Genomic DNA, 23,419 nt, shown 5'->3' with positions numbered 1-23,419 from the left:
AAATGTGCATGTGTCTGCTCAAACGGTCAGAAACAGACTCCATGAGGGTGGTATAAGGGCCCGACGTCCACAGGTGGGGGTAGTGCTTACAGCCCAACACCGTGCAGGACGTTTGGCATTTGCCAGAGAACACCAAGATTGGCAAATTCGCCACTGGCGCCCTGTGCTCTTCACAGATGAAAGCAGGTTCACACTGAGCACATGTGACAGACGTGACAGAGTCTGGAGACGCCGTGGAGAACGTTCTGCTGCCTGCAACATCCTCCAGCATGACCGGTTTGGCGGTGGGTCAGTCATGGTGTAGGGTGGCATTTCTTTGGGGGGACGCTCAGCCCTCCATGTGCTCGCCAGAGGTAGCCTGACTGCCATTAGGTACCGAGATGAGATCCTCAGACCCCTTGTGAGACCATATGCTGGTGCGGTTGGCCCTGGGTTCCTCCTAATGCAAGACAATGCTTGACCTCGTGGCTGGAGTGTGTCAGCAGTTCCTGGGACATCATGTCCATCTGGGACATCATGTCTCACTCCATCCACCAACGCCACGTTGCACCACAGACTGCCCAGGAGTTGGCGGATGCTTTAATCAAGGTCTGGGAGGACATCCCTCAGGAGACCATCCGCCACCTCATCAGGAGCATGCCCAGGCATTGTAGGGAGGTCATACAGGCACGTGGAGGCCACACACACTACTGAGCCTCATTTTGACTTGTTTTAAGGACATTACATCAAAGTTGGATCAGCCTGTAGTGTGGTTTTCCACTTTAATTTTGAGTGTGACTCCAAATCCAGACCTCCATGGGTTGATAAATTGGATTTCCATTGATTATTTTTGTGTGATTCTGTTGTCAGCACATTCAACTATGTAAAGAAAAAAGTATTTAATAAGATTATTTCTTTCATTCAGATCTAGGATGTGTTGATTAAGTGTTCCCTTTATTTTTTTGAGCAGTATATATATATGTACATGTGTGTGTGTGTGTATATATATATATATATATCAGACCTCAGGATAAGACCCCGATGCAGACAGTTTGAAATAACAAATGTTTATTTACAAAACGGGGCAGGCAAAGGACAGGTCAAGGGCAGGCAGAGGTCAGTAATCCAGGGCAGAGTCCGTAAGGTACAGAACGGCAGGCAGGCTCAGGTTCAGGGCAGGCAGTGGTCAGTAATCCAGGGCAGTGTCAACAGGTACAGAATGGCAGGCCTGATCACTCATGACGATGAGACAATACAGGGAGGTGGTCAGTGACCTGATCGAAGAGTGGCCAGAAAAAAGGGGCCAGAAAAAAAACATTGCTTAAAATGTTTTATTTGCAAACTCGTTTGGTGTTCCCCAAAGGGCATGTGGGAGACTCCCCAAACATATGGAAGAATGTACTCTGGTCAGATGAGACAAAAAAATGTGCTTTTTGCCCATCAAGGAAAACGCTATGTCTGGTGCAAACCGAACACTTCTCATCACCCCGAGATCCACATCCCCACAGTGAAGCATCATGCTGTGGGGATGTTTTTTATCGGCAGGGACTGGGAAACTGGTCAGAATTGATGGAATGATGGATGGTGCTAAATACAGGGAAATTCTTGAGGGAAACCTGTTTCAGTCTCCCAGAGATTTGAGACTGGAACGGAGGTTCACCTTCCAGCAGGACAATGACCCTAAGCATACTGCTAAAGCAACACTCGAGTGGTTTAAGGGGACATTTTTAAATGTCTTGGAATGGCCTAGTCAAAGCCCAGACCGCAATCCAATTGAGAATCTGTGGTATGACTTAAATATTGCTGTACACCAGCAGAACCCATCGAACTTGAAGGAGCTGGAGCAGTTTTGCCTTGAAGAATGGGCAAAAAATCCCAGTGGCTAGATATGCCAAGCTTATAGAGACATACCCCAAGAGACGTGAAGCTGTAATTGCTGCAAAAGGTGGCTCTACAAAGTATTGACTTGGGGGGGCTGAATAGTTATACACGCTGAAGTATATCTTTATTTTTTTGTCTTATTTGTTGTTTGTTTCACAATAAAAAATATTTTGCATTTTCAAAGTGGTAGGCATATTGTGTAAATCAAATGATACAAACCTCCCAAAAATGTATTTTAATTCTAGGTTGCAATGCAACAAAATAGGAAACATGCCAAGGGCGGTGAATAATTTCGCAAGCCACTGTAAGTACTTTACACCACTGTCACCTTCCCACTGCACACTCAGTGCCATGTTTGACATATTTCATCACTTTTGATCGATTGGACAAAATATATTTATTTAAATATTTGGTCATTTGGGGTCCCTTGTTGAACCAAGTAGGTACATGGCATGCTATACCGTATTTTTAGCAGGCAATCACTATTGTTAAGAAAGAAATTAGATAAGCAGACCTGACCTGCAATAAACCGAGGAAGTGCACAGCTGTAGCCTATTGTAAGTTGTAGTGGTGTTGTAGGTGGAGCTCAAGACAAACCAGTGTCGGTGAACATAAAGGGTGTGATCTCCTTTTAGTTTCAAAGGTCATTGAAGTCTGCACCAACAACAACAGTCTCTCAAGGTATGTTTCATTTCAAACTTACAATAGATTTTAGGTTGAACAGAGAACAGTAACTGCTTGTGATGCGTGTGATCTTTTCTGTCGCTGAACTGTTATACTAACTGTACTTAAAAGTTCAAATTAACTGTATACTTGATGGCGAACCTGTATGGGTATCCTAAAGCCTGCTTCCTGCTGTTGAGAGCAATGCATTCTGTTCAAATCATTCCTCATAAATCCCTGAGCAAGGCTCCCAAATTTGGGCCATCGGGCTCAGTTGGGGTGACGATATCTCATAGTGATTTTGGGAAATGTGCTATAGCATTGCAGCAATATGGTAGTGTGGTGGAAAAAACACCTGTAAGACATTCCAGTCTCAATATACAGAAGCTTTATTTAAATATGCACGGGAAAACCAATTCAACTCGCTCTTAGTTCTCACAGACATTTTATACAGACCCAGGATGGGTGGGGTGTTTCACATGCCATTCGTATGAGTCAGGTACTTCTGCTTATCCCTAGTTAGCAGTCCCATAGGCAACAGACAAATCATGCCAAGGACACACGATTGAGAGCATAGCAGAGAACAGAGCAATCTTACAGAAATTAAGAAGAAAATTATGATCTGTCCCTTCTTCAGGCCATATAAGATACCAAATTAAATGTTCCTCTTCCACAGTAGCTTTCTCTGTGTTACCACTCTTTCTTTCATCCCTCTATCCCATACAGTTTTCCCATAGGGATTTTACCCTATGACAAACAATGTCAGTATACAACAAGTTATTGCTCACCCGTTAATCATAACTTTTCACACACACAGCTAGAACAGGGTTTTAGAAATATTTTGAGATATAGGACCAACACAGGATCCACGCATTAACCCCACAGAAGCCTTTTTCCGATATGGCCGCCAAACAACTCTGTTCTCATCTGACCATACCAGCATGAAATATTATTGTAGTATGCCCAGTAATATCTTAAAATGTACATAGTGATGCAGAATACACAACCAAATGAGTCCAGTGTACCAGGTTGTCACGGTTGTCGTAGAGAGGAGCGGACCAAAGTGCAGCGCGTGTGTCGTTCCACATTTTATTTATACTGTGAAACTACGCAATACATAAATAAACTTGAATGACAAAAAAAAAAAAAAACGTGACGCAGAGGTGAAACAGATACTACTCAAAACTAATCTCCCTCAAACCCAGGTGGAAAAAAACCCTACTTAAGTATGATCTCCAATTAGAGACAACGAGGACCAGCTGCCTCTAATTGGAGATCATCCCAAACAAAACCAACATAGAAATACAAAACTAGAACATGAACATAGAAAAACACCCCCTGTCACGCCCTGACCTACTCTACCATAGAAAATAACATCTTACTATGGTCAGGACGTGACAGTACCCCCCCAAAGGTGCGGACTCCGACCACACCTAAACAAAACAACAACAACCCCCCCCCCCCCAAAATAAAGTGAGGGCAGTGTGGGGTGGGTAACTATTATCTATGGCGGCTTTGGTGCAGTACCCATAACCTTCTCATCCCTCGGATCCTCCCACAGAAGAGGCGGCTCCAGTTCGGGGTGTAACCCCCGCTCCGCCCGCTGATCCCTCTGCTTCTGTACCACCGAACCATGGATTGTCGGAGGAGGAATCGGACTGTGGATCGTCGCTGGAGGTTCTGGGCAGCGGGCCGCCGCTGAAGACTCCGGGCTGCGGGCCGCCGCTGAAGACTCCGGGCTGCGGGCCGCCGCTGAAGACTCCGGGCTGCGGGCCGCCGCTGAAGACTCCGGGCTGCGGGCCGCCGCTGAAGACTCCGGGCTGCGGGCCGCCGCTGAAGACTCCGGGCTGCGGGCCGCCGCTGAAGACTCCGGGCTGCGGGCCGCCGCTGAAGACTCCGGGCTGCGGGCCGCCGCTGAAGACTCCGGGCTGCGGGCCGCCGCTGAAGACTCCGGGCTGCGGGCCGCCGCTGAAGACTCCGGGCTGCGGGCCGTCGCTGAAGACTCCGGGCCGTCGCTGAAGACTCCGGGCTGCGGGCCGTCTCAGGAGGTTCCGGGCTGCGGGCCGTCTCAGGAGGTTCCGGGCTGCGGGCCGTCTCAGGAGGTTCCGGGCTGCGGGCCGTCTCAGGAGGTTCCGGGCTGCGGGCCGTCTCAGGAGGTTCCGGGCTGCGGGCCGTCTCAGGAGGTTCCGGGCTGCGGGCCGTCTCAGGAGGTTCCGGGCTGCGGGCCGTCTCAGGAGGTTCCGGGCTGCGGAATGTCGCCGGAAGCTCTGGACTGGGAACTGTCGCCGGAAGCTCTGGACTGGGAACTGTCGCCGGAAGCTCTGGCCTGGGAACTGTCGTCGGAAGCTCTGGACTGGGAACGTGCACTGGAGGCCTGATGCGTGGGGCTGGCATAGGTGGCGCCAGACTAGTAACACGCAACTCAGGGCGAGTGAGGGGAGCAGGAACAGGACACCCCGGACTGAGCAGGTGCACTGGAGGCCTGATGCGTGGGGCTGGCATAGGTGGCACCAGACTGGTAACACGCACCTCAGGGCAAGTGCGGGAAGCAGGAACAGGGCGTACCAGGCTGGATAGACTCACTGGAGACCGGGTACGTGGGGCAGGCACAGGATATACTGGACCGTGGAGGCGCACTGGAGGTCTCGAGCGTAGAGCTGGCACAACCCGTCCTGGCTGGATGCTTACTTTTGCCCGGCAAACGCGGGGAGCTGGCACAGGACGAACTGGGCTGTGAATACGCACTGGCGACACAGTGCGCAGCGCCGGCGCAGGATATCCTGGACCGAGAAGGCGAACTGGAGACCAGGAGCGCTGAGCTGGCACCACCCTTCCTGGCTGAATGCTCAACCGAGCTCGGCAAATGCAGGGCGCGGGCACAGATCACACCGGGCTGTGAATAACACGAATAACACGCATAACACGGTGCTTGCTTCGTCACTCGCTCCCCAAGGTAAGCACGGGGAGTTGGCTCAGGTCTCCACCCTGGCTCTGCCAATCTCCCCGTGTGCCCCCCCGCCTCTCGGGCTTCCGTCGTTGCTGTGACTCCCTCGCTGCCTCCACCTGCTTCCCCGGCAGGCTGTTGTATCTCTCCAATACCTGCTCCCAAGTCCAGTCTATCCTTTTCTCCAACTCCTCCAGCGACCAGGATGCCATCTCCTCCTGGGCACGCTGCTTAATAAAGTCCTCCTGACCGCGCTGCTTGGTCCTTTGGTTGTGGGAGATTCTGTCATGGTTGTCATAGAGAGATCTCTAATTGATCTCCAATTAGAGACAACGAGGACCAGCTGCCTCTAATTGGAGATCATCCCAAACAAAACCAACATAGAAATACAAAACTAGAACATAAACATAGAAATACAAAACATAGAAAAACACCCCCTGTCACGCCCTGACCTACTCTACCATAGGAAATAACATCTTACTATGGTCAGGACGTGACAGAGGTATATAAAGATGTTAAATTATTCACAGAAATGTGGTAAGAATGTGTCCTGTCAGAATAAAGCTGTCAGAATCTGTGTTTTCTGAGTATGCTTTGATCCTTTTTTGCTATATTTAATCTTCAATCATGTGTTTATACATGAAAATAGTAATGAATGTGCACTGATTAAAATGTTATCCTATTAACTGTTTTAATTTTGAGAACTATAAACCTGCCTCGTACATTCCATTACAATGTTATCAAATCCAATGTTGGACCTGTTATCAGGATTTAGGTATGACCCAGATTCAGACAGTGTCAAAGAAACAAAAGTTTATTTCTAGTAAAGGATAAGGCAAATGACAGGTCTAAGGCAGGCAGAGGTAATTAATCCAGAGAGGGTGTAAAAGGTCCAAAACGGCAGGCAGTCTCAGGGTCAGGGCAGGCAGGGGTCAATTATCCAGTGAGGTGGGGCAAGGTATAGAATGGCAGGCAGGTTCAGAGTCAGGGCAGGCAAAACAGTCAAAACCGGGAAGGACTAGAAAACAGGAGCAAGAACAGACAGGACCAGCGGAAAAAAACGCTGGTAGGTTTCATGAAACAAAACGAACTGGTAACAGACAAACAGAGAACACAGGTATAAATACACAGGGGATAATGGGGAAGATGGATGACACCTGGAGCTGGGTGGAGACAAACACAGGTGAAACAGATCAGGGTGTGACACCTGTTGAGACCACTTATATTAATCTATATTTTTGGCATTCTAGTAACAGACCAATCTGTTATGGCCCCATAGTAAGAATACATCTTAATTTAGAATAGCTATGTGTAATGGTTTGCTGCTCTCATCAAGATATTAGGTTAAAATGTATTGGTATTCCTATGGAATGCAGCAAGTTTTTAATCCTCTGTTTTATGAAATTTGAATAGGATAATGGGATAACGTTGTATAGGTTATAAGATAACTTTGTATATAATTTTAATCATCTTATCTACGAATACTCACATCTGCATATCCATTTTACATGTTTGAAGATTAGATATTGCAATTATTGATCGTGTCATCTTCAGAAATCAGTCATTCTGACAACTTTTTGGGCACATTCTTACCAAAATTCTGTGAATTATTTAAAATATTTATATACACGCCCCCCTCCGTATTTATCTGGACAGTGAAGCTAAAACTTTTAATTTGGCTCTATACTTCAGCATTTTGGATTAGAGGTCAAATGTTTCATATCTGTTTTACCATTTAGATATTAAAGCACTTTATGTATCTAGCCCCCCCCCCCCACCAATTTGAAGATCTCATAAGTATTTGCACAAGTAAAGTGTTCATGTGTATACGAGATAATAGAGTATTTCAGGTGTACTATACTGGTTGAGTAACTCTGCACATCTCGTAATGGTGTTACAGTATGAGATACTCAACACCAATGTATTACTGAGACTGACATCCCAAGGACCTTTTATATTTTATTTTAATTTTATTTAACTTGTATTTAACTAGGCAAGTCAGCTGAACAAATTCTAGGCGAGTCAGTTGAACAAAGTATATATTTACAATGACGGCATTCTCTATGGACTTACCTTTCACCATTACTACATTAGTTAACAGTTTACTACAGCAGTCACCAAGTTGACACAGATTCTCAATCTCACCCATGTGAAGGTGGATGTAGCTGATAAAAAAAACCTCTAAAAGAGTTATTGTACCATACAGTATGAAGGTCATCAAACTTGTTTCTGCAAGTGGTATGCAATTACCATTGATATGAGTGGGTCTATATCAGCATACGTTTAAATGTGAAGTTTTACAGTATCTTATATAGGGTCCCGCATTAAATGACGTACAGCTTATAAAGGCTTCATAAAGCCTTCGTAAACGCTATATAAATGTGTTAAAAATCATCTATAACCATATGTCATGCTTTAAATAGGTTCATAAATGTGGCAGAACTCAATCAAATGTATTTATAAAGCCCTTTTTACATGAGCAGATGTCACAATGTTCTTACACAGAAACCCAGACTGAAACCCCAAACAGCAAGCAATGCAGATGTAGAAGCACGGTGGCTAGGAAAAACTCCCTAGGAAGAAACCTAGAGAGGACCCAGGCTCTGAGGGGTAGCCAGTCCTCTTCTGGCTGTGCCAGGTGTAGATTTTAAGAGTACATGGCCATTAAGGCCAGATTAATAATAAATAATAATTCCAGCGGTTGTAGAGGGTGCAACAGGTCAGCACCTCAGGAGTAAATGTCAGTTGGCTTTTCATAGCCGAGCATTCAGAGGTCGAGACAGCAGGTGCGGTAGAGAGAGAGCGAGAGGGGGCGAGAGAGAGAGGGAGAGTCAAAAACAGCAGGTCCGGGACAACGTAGCACGTCCGGTGAACAGGTCAGGGATCCATAGCCACAGGCAGAACAGTTGAAACTGGAGCAGCAGCACGACCAGGTGAACTGGGAACGGTCAGGAGTGATCAGGCCAGGTCGTCCTGAGGTATGGTCCTAAGGCTCAGGTCCTCCGGGAGGGGAGGGAGAGAGAGAGGGAGAATTAGAGGGAGCATAGTTAAATTCACACAGGACACCAGATAAGACAGGAGAATTATATCAGATAAAACAGACTGACCCTAACCCCCTGGTACATAGACTAGAGCAGAATAAATACTGGAGGCTGAGACAGGAGGAGTCGGGGGACACTGTGGCCCATCTGACGATACCACGGACAGGGCCAATCAGGCAGGATGTAACCCCACCCACTTTGCCAAAGCACAGCCCCCACACCACTAGAGAGATATCAAAAGACCACCAACTTTCTACCCTGAGACAAGACTGAGTATAGCCCACGAATATCTCCTCCACCGCATGAGCCTGAGGGGGCACAAGATAGAACAGGAAGATCACATCAGTGACTCAACCCACTCAAGTCGAGTATAGCGCAAAAAATGTCTAGCACAATATGACACACCTCCTAGGGACCGCAAGGAAGAGCACAAGTGAGCCAGTGTGCCTCAGCCCCCGTAATCAGAGGCAGAGAATCCCAGTGGAGAGAGGGGAGCCAGCCAGGCAGAGACAGCAAGGGCGGTTCGTCATTCCAGGACCTTGCCGTTCACCTTCCAGGGCCAGACTACACTCAATTATAGGACCTACTGAAAATATGAGTCTTCAGTAAAGACTTAAAGATCGAGACCGAGTCTGCATCTCTCACATGGATATGCAGACCATTCCATAAAAATTGAGCTCTATAGGAGAAAGCCCTGCCTCCCGCTGTTTGCATCGAAATTCTATGGACGGAGGCCTGGGTCTTGTGACCGCAGTGTATGTGTAGGTATGTACAGCAGGACCAAATCGGTGAGATAGATAGGAGCAAGTCCATGTAGCGCTGTAGATTTTAGGGCTGATTGGACGACTGTTGGACGACCGAGATTTCTTTAGTGGAGCAGTAGCTATATATGTGTTTATATATGTATGTGTGTGTTTTTTATATATATATATATATATATATATATATATATATATATATATATATATATATATATATATATATATATATATACACAAACAGTTGAAGTCAGAAGTTTACATACACCTTAGCCAAATACATTTAAACTCCGTTCTTCACAATTCCTGACATTTAATTCTAGTAAAAATTCCCTGTCTTAGGTCAGTTAGGATCACCACTTTATTTTAAGAATGTGAAATGTCAGAATAATAGTAGAGAGAATAAATTATTTCAGATTTAACTTCCTGACTGATGTCTTGAGATGTTGCTTCAATATGTCCACATTATTTTCCTCCCTCATGATGCCATCTATTTTGTGACGTGCACCAGTCCCTCCTGCAGCAAAGCACCCCCACAACATGATGCTGCCACCCCCGTGCTTCACGGTTGGGATGGTGTTCTTCGGCTTGCAAGCCTCCCCCGGTCATTATGGCCAAACAGTTCTATTTCTGTTTCATCAGACCAGAGGACATTTCTCCAAAAAGTACGATCTTTGAACCCATGTGCAGTTGCAAACCGTAGTCTGGCTTTTTTATGGCGGTTTTGGAGCAGTGGCTTCTTCCTTGCTGAGCGCCCTTTCAGGTTATGTCGATATAGGACTCGTTTTACTGTGGATATGGATACTTTTGTACCTGTTTCCTCCAGCATCTTCACAAGGTCCTTTGCTGTGGTTCTGGGATTGATTTGCACTTTTTGCACCAAAGTACGTTCATCTCTAGGAGACAGAACACGTCTCCTTCCTGACCGGTATGGCAGCTGCGTGGTCCCATGGTGTTTATACTTGCGTACTACTGTTTGTACAGATGAACGTGGTACCTTCTGGCATTTGGAAATTGCTCCCAAGGATCAACCAGACTGACTTTTTCTGAGGTCTTGGCTGATTTCTTTTGATTTTCGCTTGATGTCAAGCAAAGAGGCACTGAGTTTGAAGGTAGGCCTTGAAATACATCCACAGGTACACCTCCAATTGACTCAAATTATGTCAATTAGCCTATCAGAAGCTTCTAAAGCCATGACATCATTTTCTGGAATTTCCAAGCTGTTTAAATGCACAGTCAACTTAGTGTATGTAAACTTCTGACCCACTGGAATTGTGATACAGTGAATTATAAGTGAAATAATCTGTCTGTTATCAATTGTTTGAAAAATTACTTGTGTCATTCACAAAGTAGATGTCCTAACCGACTTGCCCAAACTATAGTTTGTTAACAAGAAATTTGTGGAGTGGTTGAAAAACGAGTTTTAATGACTCCAACCTAAGTGTTTGTAAACTTCTGACTTCAACTGTATACTTAATTCAAAATAAATGCCTCATCCTATTTTAGATTCCTCGCACAGGGCGTCATAAATGTTGTGTCATTACTATCATTAACAGAAGTTGTGTTTAAGAAGCTAACATCTGGAATTGTTTTAAGATGGTCATAACAAGGATCACTTAACTATTTGATTTTGATATTTAGGACCCCTTAAGGTATCCCCCCCAACATCCCCCAAAAATGTCAACGTCTGTGAAATACCTATTTTCAACACCAGGAAAATAAGTATTTTCAACCTTCACTCAGAACTGAAAATGAACCTGATTTCAACATCCGTAAAATACGTATTTTTCAACGTCCGTAAAACGATGCCAATGTATTTTAACCATACGTAAAATACATTTTCACCTTTCATTCAGAACCTAAATTTAATCTAACTTCAACGTCTGGAAAATACATATTTTAGACGTATTTTCAATGTAATTTTGCTTACTGGTACTATACTATTTTTGTGGTGGGCGTCATTTTGTGGTCTCGCCTATGGCGGCAGAATGGCAAATATCGGTCCTGGCTATAGGTCAGGCCCTATTGTGCCCTATTCGGACAGGATTCGTTTTACTGTGGGAGGTCAGGTAATGTAATTATGTGCACGAGCACAAAACACCACGTCTGTAATTTTAGTCCGGTCTGAAACTGCAATGTCAGTAATTTGTACATGGCAGGAGAGTAACAATTCCAGCCAGAATAACCTACTGTTGTATTGGCGAACTCCAATGTATTCTGATAATAGACCCGTGCGAATCGACATCCCTCTGTTTTGAGAGAATTGTCTGAGTTTGACAGGTGATGCTCGCGGTTTGGGCAAGAAAACAATAACTGATTCCATACATTGAACTAAGTGATGCGCATAAGCTATATATGAATAGCCTACATAAAAAAATATGAATAGCCTACATGTTAAATAAAGGTTAAATAAAAAATAAGTAAAAAAAACATGCAGCCTATCAAGTTTCACAGTGAATGCTTTTGTTTATGTTTTGTGTGTATGAATTTAATATTGCCAAATGCATCAGTAAGCCTATTTAATGCAACTCTTGATGTTAATAGATCGAAAATCAGATGCATACAACTGACCTAAATGTTTGGAAATTATAAGTTATCTTTCTAAATTCTAACTTTAAAATGCATCTTAAGTGCAATTGCACTGTTTAGCTCACATCTGAAGCCTGGGGGGAATTTAGGATGTACTGTGGAGTGCTAAAATATCCTAATGATTATGAACAACAAACTTCTTCAATTGAAATATTATGGTGACACTATAGGAAATATGGTATGGTTTAGAAACTTTTGATTGAACATGATTTGGAAAGACACACCCCTGTCTATTTAAGGTCCCACAATTAACAGTGCAAGTCAGCAATAACCAAGCCATGAGGTCAAAGGAAATGTCCATAGAACTCAGAGATATTTTAACCTTTATTTAACTAGGCAAGTCAGTTAAGAACTAATTCTGATTTACAATGATGGCCTACCACCGACAAAACCCTGACCCTGGACGACGCTGGGCCAATTGTGCCCCAACCTATGGGGCTCCCAATCACAGCCGGTTGTGATACAGCCTGGAATTGAACCAGGGTCTGTAGTGACGCCTCTAGCACTGAGATGCAGTGCCTTAGATCGCTGCACCACTTGGGAGATCTGTGTCGATTCACAGATCTGGGGAAGGGTTTCAAAACATTTCTGCAGCATTGAAGATCCCCAAGAACACAGTGGCCTCCATTTTTAAATGGACAAAGTTCGGAACCACCAAGACTCTTCCTAGAGTTAAAGGGAAAAAGTTCGGAACCACCAAGACTCTTCCTAGAGTTAAAGGGAAAAAGTTTGGAACCACCAAGACTCTTCCTAGAGCTGGCCGCACGGCCAAACTGAGCAATCGGGGGAGAAGGGCCTTGGTCAGGGAGGTGGGGATATTTTTCAGCGGCAGGTACTGGGAGATTAGTCAGGATCGAGGGAAAGATGAACGGAGCAAAGTACAGAGAGATCCTTGAAGAAAACCTGCTCCAGAGCATTCAGGACCTCAGACTGGGGTGAAGGTTCACATTCAAACAGGACAATTACCTTAAGCACACAGCCAAGACAACACAGGAGTGGCTCTGGACAAGTCTCTGAATGTCTTTGAGTGGCCCAGCCAGAGCCCGGACTTGAACCCGATCGAACATCTCTGGTGAGACCTGAAAATAGCTGTGCAGCGACGCTCCCCATCCAACCTGACAGAGCTTGAGAGGATATGCAGAGAAGAATGGGAGAAACTCCCCAAATACAGGTGTGCCAAGCTTGTAGCATCATACCCAAGAAGACTTGAGGCTGTACTTGCTGCCAAAGGTACGGAGTGGAGGGTCTGAATACTTATGTAAATGTGATATTTCTGTTTTTTAACTTTAATAAAATGTACAAACATTTCTAAAAACCTGTTTTTGTTTTGTCATTATGGGTATTGTGTATAGATTGTTTTTTTCCCCCTTACCAATCTATACACATTTTAGAATAAGGCTGTAACGTAACAAAATGTGGAAAAAGTGAAGGGGTGTGAATACTTTCCGAATGCACTGTATGGGGTATACAACAATCCCAGCTGTGCAGATTTTGCTGCGAAGAGACAGAATCGTTAGATCATTTGTTTTGGTACTGTCCATAAGTAGCTTGTTTTTGGTCGCAGGTTCAGGAATGGCTGAAGAATTGTTTACCTGGCGCTAACTCTGCAAATAGCACTGCTGGGTGATTTGAAAAGTCATAGTCAATTGATCAATAAAATAATAATACTCTTAGCAAAAATGTTTATTTTTAATTTACAATATGTAGAAACTATGAGAATAGAAAGGTTCAGACATTTTGTGAAACGTCACAGCTCAGTTGAGAAATATATGGCAAATATTACCTGGATAGTGTTCAGAGATAGATGGGAGGGGTTTATGGCAGCTGAAGGATGGGACTAAAAACAAACAAAAGATAACTAATGTCAAATATACTGTGTCCGTAAAATGTATATAGTATGTATAAGCTGGATGTATAAGCCTATGTGCTGTTGTACATTAGTTTACTCCAATTTGGGGAGGGGAGGTGGGGTTAAGGGAAATTATTCAAGGAAAATATATATTTATAAAAAGTATATATGGGGGATTGGAAATGATTCAGACAATTACATTGATAGAAGCCACAATCTATTTGCAATATTGAAGATGATCTACCCCCTTAAAAAAATCCCCCAAAATGTATACTGTAGCTAGAGACATTCTCAGACATATGTTTGGGGGGAAAACTTGTCTAATGCATTTCTAAACCTTTGTCTCTTCTCCTCTCTCCCCAGCCATGGACATCATAAAGCCCATATTGGGCATAGCGAAGAAGCTCTATTCTTTATGTGCTGAAGTGAAAGCCAATAAAAAGCGCTGTCAGCGTTTGGCCCAGCGCGTAAATGTCTTGGCAGATACGGTGAGTATGGTAAAGGGGCTGGGGGAAGACCCTGCCCCTGTGGAGAACAGCCTGCGTGAGCTCAAACTCACCCTGGAAAATGCCCAGGACATGGTTGAGAAATACGCTAGCGCCAAATACATGAATCGCGTCTTGAAGGCCTACAAGCAGGGAGAAGAGTTTGAGAGTTTGACCATGCGCTTGTACGATTCAGCTCAGGTGCTGTCGCTAGCCCTGCAGGTGGATCACAGAGAGCAGCTACAGCAGAGATTCAACGAGGAGACGCGATGGAGAGAGGATAAGGCGGACAGGGAGATAGATCATCTGGAGCTGCAGAAATGTGAGACACTTCTACCATGCACTTTTTAGTGCAAGGTCTTAATCATGTAGCCTCCCTGTATATGTGTACTGTGGTCACTGCCAGGAGGTCTGGGCTGTTTTATGGCCAGTCACTGATCCTGCTGACTACACCGTGTGTGTGTGTGTGTGTGTGTGTGTGTGTGTGTGTATATGTGGCTTGATTGGGGGCAATTTCAAGCAAGTGACATTGTGCATATTTATCCCACAGTGCTACATGAGAAAGTGGAAGAAGTGCTAGGGAAAGTGGACTCCACCCAAGAAGATGCAAAAGACATCAAAGCCTTTTTGGAAACCTGTAAGTAAGCCTCTATAGATTAATGTCCAAATTAATGAAACTAAGAATGTTTCGTCTTTATTTGTTTACTAGCTGTACTACTTAATTTGGAATCTGAGCAACTGTTTCTCATTTCTCGTTGACCTTGACCAGCGTCTGATGATAAAGGAGACTGTGTGTCTGTTTGCGTTTTCGTTCCTTTGTGGTTTATACCTTTCTCCATTTTTGTTTGATACTACAAGCACTCAAGTTTCACTCATACAAACTCATACAAACTACAAAACACAGCATAGTTTACATCCTACACCAGGAAAGCATGGTCTCACTGTATTTTGCATGATGGTGTGTTTTCCTGTTGGACCTTTAGTTATCTGTGTTATTGATGTGTTATGTTCCTAAGTCTCGTATGACTTGCTATCTCATTGACTTTGTTGTGTGTTTCCCATTGACAGTAAAGAAGCCAAGGATTTTAGATCAAGACATAAGAGAGATCAAGCCAGAGGAGCTGATCTACAACCTGCCCAAAGAGCCCTTCATCAAAAATGACAATTCAGAGATATTCAAAGGAGAGTACAACAAATTCACAGTGGCCATCAAAAGATACACCTACTCAAGGAGCACAAGCCTGAGGTATATAGCATACAAGACGTCTCAGAGAGTTCTTGTAATATCAGCTTCGGTGCTAAACATATTTGTTTAATGGGTTATGTTTGTCCCACACAGTCAGGTGAGAAGCATCTTTAAAAAGGAAGTGGAGACTATGAAACGCTTTGAGTCACCAAACATCCTGCGAATGTTTGGGATCTGTGTCCAGGAAGAGAGCGGTGAGTGAGCTTCTTTTTGCAGTATGTGAAATACTGTAGTTGCTGAACAAATAGGAGACTGGATACAATCAGAATCACCTTTATTCACCATGTACACCCGGAATTTGATTTTGTGAAATGGTGCTGCCACAGTAAACAGAATAAACAAGCAGAATATAGATGAAGAATTTACATGAATCCACATACAGTCTGTATACTATGAACAGCAACAACAACAAAAATGAATAATTGTACATGGTATGGATGTATAAACAAATGTACAGTCCATGGTGTGCAATGGAGTGGAACTACATATGCAGTCAGTCAGTGGCAGAGGGAAAATTGGCAACCGCATATGTGCAGGAATGTGCATAGCGAAGTACAGTTGCTGTATAATGAGCAAAGTAATCAGGACATGATATCAAATCAAAACTTTATTTGTCACCTGTGTCGAATACAACATGTGTAGACCTTACCGTGAAATGCTTACTTACAGGCCCTTAACCAACAGTGCATATTTACCAAATAAACTAAAGTAAAAAATAAAATAAAAAGTAACACAATAAAATAACAATAAAAAGGCTATATACAGGCGGTACCGGTACCGAGTCAATGTGATGGGGTACAGGATAGTCGAGGTCATTTGTACATGTAGGTAGGGGTGAAGTGACTATGAATAGATAATAAACAGTGAGTAGCAGCAGTGTAAAAAACAAATGGGGTGGTGTCAATGTAAATAATCCGGTGGCCATTTGATTAATTGTTCAGCAGTCTTATGGCTTGGAGGTAGAAGCTGTTAAGGAGCCTTTTGGTCCTAGACTTGGTGCTCCAGTACCGCTTGCCGTGCGGTAGCAGAGAAAACAGTCTATAACTTGGGTGACTGGAGTCTGACAATGTTTGGGGCTTTCCTCTGACACTGCTTAGTATATAGGTCTTAGATAGCAGGAAGATTGGCCCCAGTGATGTACTGGGCCGTACGCATTACCCTATGTAGCGCCTTATGATCAGATGCCGAGCAGTTACCATACCAGGCGGTGATGCAACCGGTCAGGACACGCTCGATGGTGCAGCTGTATAACTTTTTGAGGATCTGGGGACCCATGCCAATCTTTTTAGTCTCCTGAGGGGGAAAAGGTGTTGTCGGGCCCTCTTCAAGACTGTCTTGCTGTGTTTGGACCATGATAGTTCATTGGTAATGTGGACACCAAGGAACTTGAAACACTTGACCCGCTCCACTACAGCCCCGTCGATGTTAATGGGGACCTGTTCAGCCCACAATTTCCTGTAGTCCACGATCAGCCCATGACGCTTTGTTTGTTTGATGGTTCGTCTGAGGGCATAGCGGGATTTTTTACAAGCGTCTGGATTAGTGTTCCGCTCCTTGAAAGCAGCAGCTCTAGCCTTTAGCTCGATGCGGATGTTGCCTGTAATCCATGGCTTCTGGTTGGGATATGTACGTACGGTCACTGTGGGGACGACGTCGTCAATGCACTTATTTATGAAGCCAAGGACTGAGATGGTATACTCCTCAATGCCATGGATGAATCCCGGGAACATATTGGATGAATCCAGGAACATATTCCTGTCTGTGCCAGTCTGTGCTAGCAAAACAGTCCTGTAGCGTAGCATCTGCGTCATCTGACCACTTCCGTATTGAGCGAGTCACTGGTACTTCCTGCTTTAGTTTTTTCTTGTAAGCAGGAATCGGGAGGATAGAATTATGGTCAGATTTGCCAAATAGAGGGCGGGGGAGAGCTTTGTATGCATCTCTGTGTGTGGAGTAAAGGTGGTCTAGAGTTTCTTTCCTCTGGTTGCCCATGCCTGCATTAATGTCCCCAGCCACTAGGAGCGCCGCTTCTGTATGAGCATTTTCTTGTTTGCTTATGGCCTACAGCTGGTTGAATGCGGTCTTAGTGCCAGCATCTGTTTGTGGTGGTAAATAGACGGCTACGAATAATATAGATGTCACGACTTCCGCCGAAGTCGGCTCCTCTCCTTGTTCGGGCGGCGTTCAGCGATCGACGTCACCGGCTTTCTAGCCATCGCCGCTCCATTTTTCATATTACCATTAGTTTTGTCTTGTTCCATACACACCTGGTTTTCATTCCCTAATCACACTGAATGTATTTAGTCCTCTGTTCCCCTCTGAAATTGTTTTATGTTATGTGGGTATTTGTCATGCACCATACTTTTGTTCATGCTCCGTGTTTTTTGGGCATGTTTATGTACTTATGTGCTATCATTTTGGACCGGAATTAAAAGTGCGCCTGTTACTACACTCTGCTCTCCTGCACCTGACTTCGCCTCCCATACACACCACTAACAATAGATGAGAACTCTCTTGGTAGATAGTGTTGTCTACAGCTTATCATAAGGTACTCTGCCTCAGGCAAGCAATACCTCGGGACGTCTTTAATATTGGACATCGCCCACCAGCTGTTATTGACAAATAGACACACACACCCACCCCTCGTCTTACCAGACGTAGCTTCTCTGTCCTGCCAGTGCATGGAAAATCCCACCAGCTCTATATTATCCATGTCGTCGTTCAGCCACGACTCGGTGAAACATAAGTTATTACAGTTTTTAATGTCCCGTTTGTAGTATAATCTTGATAGTAGGTCATCCATTTTATTTTCCAATGATTGCACGTTGAACAACTGAACGGATGGCAGTGGGAGTTTTCTCACTCGCCTACGAATTCTCAGAAGGCAGCCGACCTCCGCCCCCTTTTTCTCCGGGGGCCCGTTCCCGAACAAGCAGTATTTCCTTCGCTTCGGACTAGTTAAAGAAAAAATATTCTTCCAGTTCGAGGTAGGTAATCGCTGTTCTGATGCCCAGAAGTTATTTTCGGTCATAAGAGACAGTAGCAGCAACATTATGTACAAAATAAGTAAAAAAATAAGTTACAAATAACACGAAAAAAACTAACAAAATAGCACAATTGGTTGGGAGCACGTAAAACGTCAGCCATCCTTTCCAGCGCCATTCACCAAATCACCATGTGATTTCAGAATATGATATCAAAATGGGATGATGATGTGCCCTTGTTGCATTTAATAATCCTCTTCTCTACCGTGGTTGTCCCGCAGGACCCAATCCAAACTACTTCATTGTCATGGAGTTTTGTGAGAAGGGCAGTCTGAGAGAGGTGCTGGATTCCCAAAGGAAGCTGCCCTGGGACAGAAAGGCTCGCATGAGTCTGGATGCAGCACAGGGCCTCTACAGGTAGCAGGTTGATGTTTATTGTCATGAGTCTGGATGCAGCACAGGGCCTCTACAGGTAGCAGGTTGATGTTTATTGTCATGAGTCTGGATGCCACAGGGTCTCTACAGGTAACAGGTTGATGTTTATTGTCATGAGTCTGGATGCAGCACAGGGCCTCTACAGGTAACAGGTTGATGTTTATTGTCATGAGTCTGGATGCAGCACAGGGTCTCTACAGGTAACAGGTTGATGTTTATTGTCATGAGTCTGGATGCAGCACAGGGCCTCTACAGGTAGCAGGTTGATGTTTATTGTCATGAGTCTGGATGCAGCACAGGGTCTCTACAGGTAGCAGGTTGATGTTTATTGTCATGAGTCTGGATGCCACAGGGCCTCTACAGGTAACAGGTTGATGTTTATTGTCATGAGTCTGGATGCAGCACAGGGCCTCTACAGGTATACAAACATAGAAATGAATGTCTTTACCCTGTGCCCTACACAAGTAAACCAGTCACAACACCTATTGCATATGACACAAAGAGCACCACCTCTATCATATTGTTGCCATAAATGTGTTAAGTCGATACAATAACGAATCGATCTATAGTCTAATCTTTTATTTGAATAATGTCTCTGTCGGGTACTTTCCCTTTCTAATCTCTACCCCGCTACCTCTCCAAAAGTAGAAAGTCATGTGTCCTGTACACACACGAAAGGGCTTCACCAGAGCGGTGGAAAGCAACGCCAATAGCTGGCTAATAATGTCGCACCTCTAATAGCCATGCCATGGCCAAGTGTCACAGGTAACACGGCAGGTACAATTTGGCCATATTCGAAAGAGGAACGTTAAATTCCTGTTCATGTGTCTACAATCCACCTACTAAAACATATGTCCACCATTATTAGTATGTGCTGCTTCATCTTCACTAAAACAATAGGTATACTGGATCTGTGCCCTGTACCTCTCTCACCAAAGTTCACAGCACTAGAAAGTGTACCCTAATCACATTGAGCTACCCTGTCAAGACTAGCTAATATCTCTATCACTATAGATTGCACCAGTCGGAGGAGAAGTTTAAAGTGCATGGATGCATCAACAGCAGCAAGTTCCTGGTAGATGCTGGGTACAGAGTGAAGGTATGAGGTTCAATGCAGTCCTCTACACAGCCATATGTGTTGGCACCACTAAGCGATAGACCCAGAAAGTAAGGCCACTGCTAAATAGAGGCAGAGGTTGTTTTGAAGATGTGTAGTTGATGTTCCATGTTTACAGTGTTGCAGTACTCTATCGCAATGTAATTGTTTTGGGTTCTGTTGTGCGTGTGTGTGTGGTCAGCTGGCAGGTTTTGAGCTGGCCCAAACAGAGACGTCATTGAAGAGGACTGAGGACAGGAAGAGGAGCTCCTTGTGCTACAGCTCCCCTCAGCAGCTTGAGAGTGTCAACCATCCCTACAACAAAGCTTGTGAGATGTACAGGTCTGCTTCCAAGCACACTTACAACACACTCTCCACTTTTGTAAATGAATGAATGTCATAATCACAGAAATATTTTTTTATGTTCAAATGTTCTCTGTTGGTGTAATGCAGGCCCTAAGTATACTCTCAGTTCACTCTGTTTAAATTGTTGTGTTCGTTGCAGTTTTGGCATTGTCCTTTGGGAGATCGCAACCGGCAAGATTCCCTTCAAAGGTGTGTCAACTCCATTAATTGAAATGCTGTGTGTAACAAACACTATCAGCAATAACAGTGATACTGTATATCTGAAAATGGTATGGTTGGGTTTTCTCTCTCGCTGTAAGCATGCAGTAGTTGCTCTGTCATATTTAGAAATATATCATTCAATGTCTGTTCTCTTGTTCTTCTGATCAGACTGCTCACACAAAGATGTGTATCAGAGGGTGTATAAAGAAAAATATACTGAACCTCTTCCTAAAGACTGCCCTAAACAGTTGGGAGAACTGATCAACTACTGTCGCTCCTACGACAGCTTCTACAGGCCGACAGCGGGAGGTAATGCAACACAACTAAATGGCATATAATGAATGTGCAGGAACATACATTTCATTTAGCTGTTCGATATGGATTCCTATTTGTCCTCTGAGTTATTGTTTCCTAATCAGCTTTCTCTGTTCCACAGTGTTGGTTGACAAGCTGCGCAATCTGGTGGAGCAGTTAGAGGAGGACTAACAAACACAGAGGTTCATCTCCATCTTCAGAGTTCTCAGAAACATGGCTGGAGAAGAGAAAAAACATGAAGCGCTATCATCCCCACTCCCCAGGTCAAAGGAAGACCAACCAACCCCTTGCCTAAAACCTTTGTTTCTGGCAAACCTTCGGCCAGTTTGTTGCAAATTTGCAGCAAACTCATATTTTCAAATGCAAATTAGTTTTTGGGCAAACTGTTGCTGTAAATTTGCGGCAACGCGTGAACTTCTGGCAAAGAATCCTGGAAAACTTGTGGTGAACATTCTATTGTTTGCTGCAAACTCAATATGAATATGCAAATTAGATCCGGTTTTTGGTTGCTGTGTGTTGACATTGAAATGTTGTATCTACATAAAACAAGTCACATAACTTAAAATGAACTTACTCCACAGAGAAAAAACAACATACTAAATGTAGTAAATATACTAAACATGTATTCAGTGTCTTAACAGATACAAATAAATCCAATTTGAAATCATTAGCATGGTAATGGCGAAAAGAGCAAAGACTGGACATTTCCCAAATAAATACCTTCAATTAATTACATATCTTTACATCTGTACCTCTGTCTCTCCCCCTTGGGGTGTGTGGGTGTGGAGTGTCTTTGAAGCCCCTGTTTTACATCTGTTTCACCTTTACCCTTTTAAAACGAGTTCTCAGCTATCCATATTTAATTGTTAACAGGTAGGCTAATCTAGGGGGTCCTTTACACACAAGGGAACTATATGTACACAAGTGAAACCCCAAGTGTCTTTGAACCAACTGTTTAAAATCTGTTTCACCTTAACCCTTTCAAAAAGAGTTCTCAGGGGGGGCGCCCGGGGATGTCCGGGTAGATGTCTCAGTCAATAAAAAAATAAAGAAATCCAGAGGCCTCACACTCCTCTTTGAAAGGGTCATTGTTCTCTTTAAGATGGGACCTTAACTTATGACTTAAACAGTTCATTTTACCCCCTTAATAACCTTTTACTGCAGTGGGCTAAATCAGGGGCACACAGAATGTTTCTTGGTTGTCTTAAACAAATCTACTGTGAAACAAAAGTATACACCTCACACACAGGGTTATGGACTTAAAAAAGAAGACACCAGTAACATGTGAGATTTAGTTTAAATGTATTTATTTTTGAGTTTGTATCCCAATGTGACACCTTATATACATCACAGAAGACTGAAATGTAACAAAATGCATATTGTGTTTATTGAGCTGTACACTGATGCTCAGTTGGCCAATATTCCCCTCCAGTGATTCCCCAACATCTTGTCAACATGGGCCCCAACATGAGCAGATATCTTACACCAATCTATCTTTATAGACATTTATCCATAACAAGGCCTAAGCGGCCCCTATATTGTCCAAAAATCTCTCCAAAATGTCACTTATTATTTTTATTTTTTTCACCACTTTTTTTCTCCACAATTTTGTGGTATCCAATTGGTAGTAGTTAGTCTCGTCTCATCGCTGCAACTCCCGGTCCTGGACTTCCTGATGGGCCGCCCCCAGGTGGGGAAGGTAGGAAACAACATCTCCACTTCGCTGATCCTCAACACTGGGGCCACACAAGGGTGTGTGCTCAGCCCCCTCCTGTACTCCCTGTTCACCCATGACTGCGTGGCCATGCATGCCTCCAACTCAATCATCAAGTTTGCAGACAACACAACAGTCGTAGGCTTGGTCACCAACAACGACGAGACAGCCTATAGGGAGGAGGTGAGGACACTCGGAGTGTGGTGTCAGGATAACAACCTCTCACTCAACGTCAACAAAACAAAGGAGATGATCGTGGACTGCAGGAAACAGCAGAGGGAGCACCCCCCTATCCACATCGACGGGACAGCAGTGGCTCAGGTGGAAAGTTTCAAGTTCCTCGGTGTACACGTCACGGACAAACTGAAATGGTCCACCCACAAAGACAGTGTGGTGAAGAAGGTGCAACAGCGCTTTTTCAACCTCAGGAGGCTGAAGAAATTTGGCTTGTCACCTAAAACCCTCACAAACTTCTACAGATGCACAATTGAGAGCATCCTGTCGGGCTGTATCACCACCTGGTATGGCAACTGCTCCACCTACAACTACAGGGCTCTCCAAAGGGTGGTGTGGTCTGCACAACGCATCACCGTGGGCAAACTACCTGCCCTCCAGGACACCTACAGCACCCGATGTCACAGGAAGGTCAAAAAGATCATCAAGGACAACAACCACCTGAGCCACTGCCTGTTCACCCCGATACAGACTTGAAACCATTGGCCACTCTAACAAATGGATCACTAGTCACTTTATTAATGCCACTTTATTAATGATGTTTACATATCTTGCACTACTCATCCTAGATGTATATACTGTATTTTATACCATGTATTGCATCTCGTCTATGCCGGTCGGTCATGGCCCATCCATATA

The 23,419-nt window shown here is 44.2% G+C and overlaps 1 protein-coding gene across 1 annotated transcript; it reads left to right on the top strand.

Moving 5' to 3' along the window:
* The first annotated feature begins 2,421 nt into the window (after nt 1–2,421).
* On the top strand, nt 2,422–21,888 carry LOC106561002 (mixed lineage kinase domain-like protein). Its single transcript, XM_014124525.3, has 11 exons — nt 2,422–2,541; nt 14,068–14,511; nt 14,740–14,826; nt 15,258–15,435; nt 15,529–15,629; nt 18,701–18,836; nt 19,869–19,953; nt 20,153–20,292; nt 20,456–20,505; nt 20,686–20,826; nt 20,954–21,888. The coding sequence occupies exons 2-11, from the start codon at nt 14,070–14,072 to the stop codon at nt 21,001–21,003; spliced, it is 1,410 nt and encodes a 469-aa protein (XP_013980000.3). The 5' UTR covers nt 2,422–2,541; nt 14,068–14,069; the 3' UTR covers nt 21,004–21,888.
* The last annotated feature ends 1,531 nt before the right edge of the window (nt 21,889–23,419 follow it).

The sequence above is a fragment of the Salmo salar genome, chromosome 10, assembly GCF_965601325.2.
Source record: "Salmo salar chromosome 10, fSalSal1, whole genome shotgun sequence".
Lineage (NCBI taxonomy): Eukaryota > Metazoa > Chordata > Actinopteri > Salmoniformes > Salmonidae > Salmo > Salmo salar.
Note: the sequence above shows the minus strand (reverse complement) of the source record. Positions and strands in the feature narration are given on the sequence as shown.

Coding starts and splice junctions, on each gene's coding strand:
- LOC106561002 (XM_014124525.3), top strand. CDS start 14,070: ATGGACATCATAAAGCCCATATTGGGCATAGCGAAGAAGCTCTATTCT. Junction 14,827..15,257: donor CAAAGCCTTTTTGGAAACCT/GTAAGTAAGCCT, acceptor TCCCATTGACAG/TAAAGAAGCCAAGGATTTTA. Junction 20,293..20,455: donor AAAGCTTGTGAGATGTACAG/GTCTGCTTCCAA, acceptor TGTTCGTTGCAG/TTTTGGCATTGTCCTTTGGG.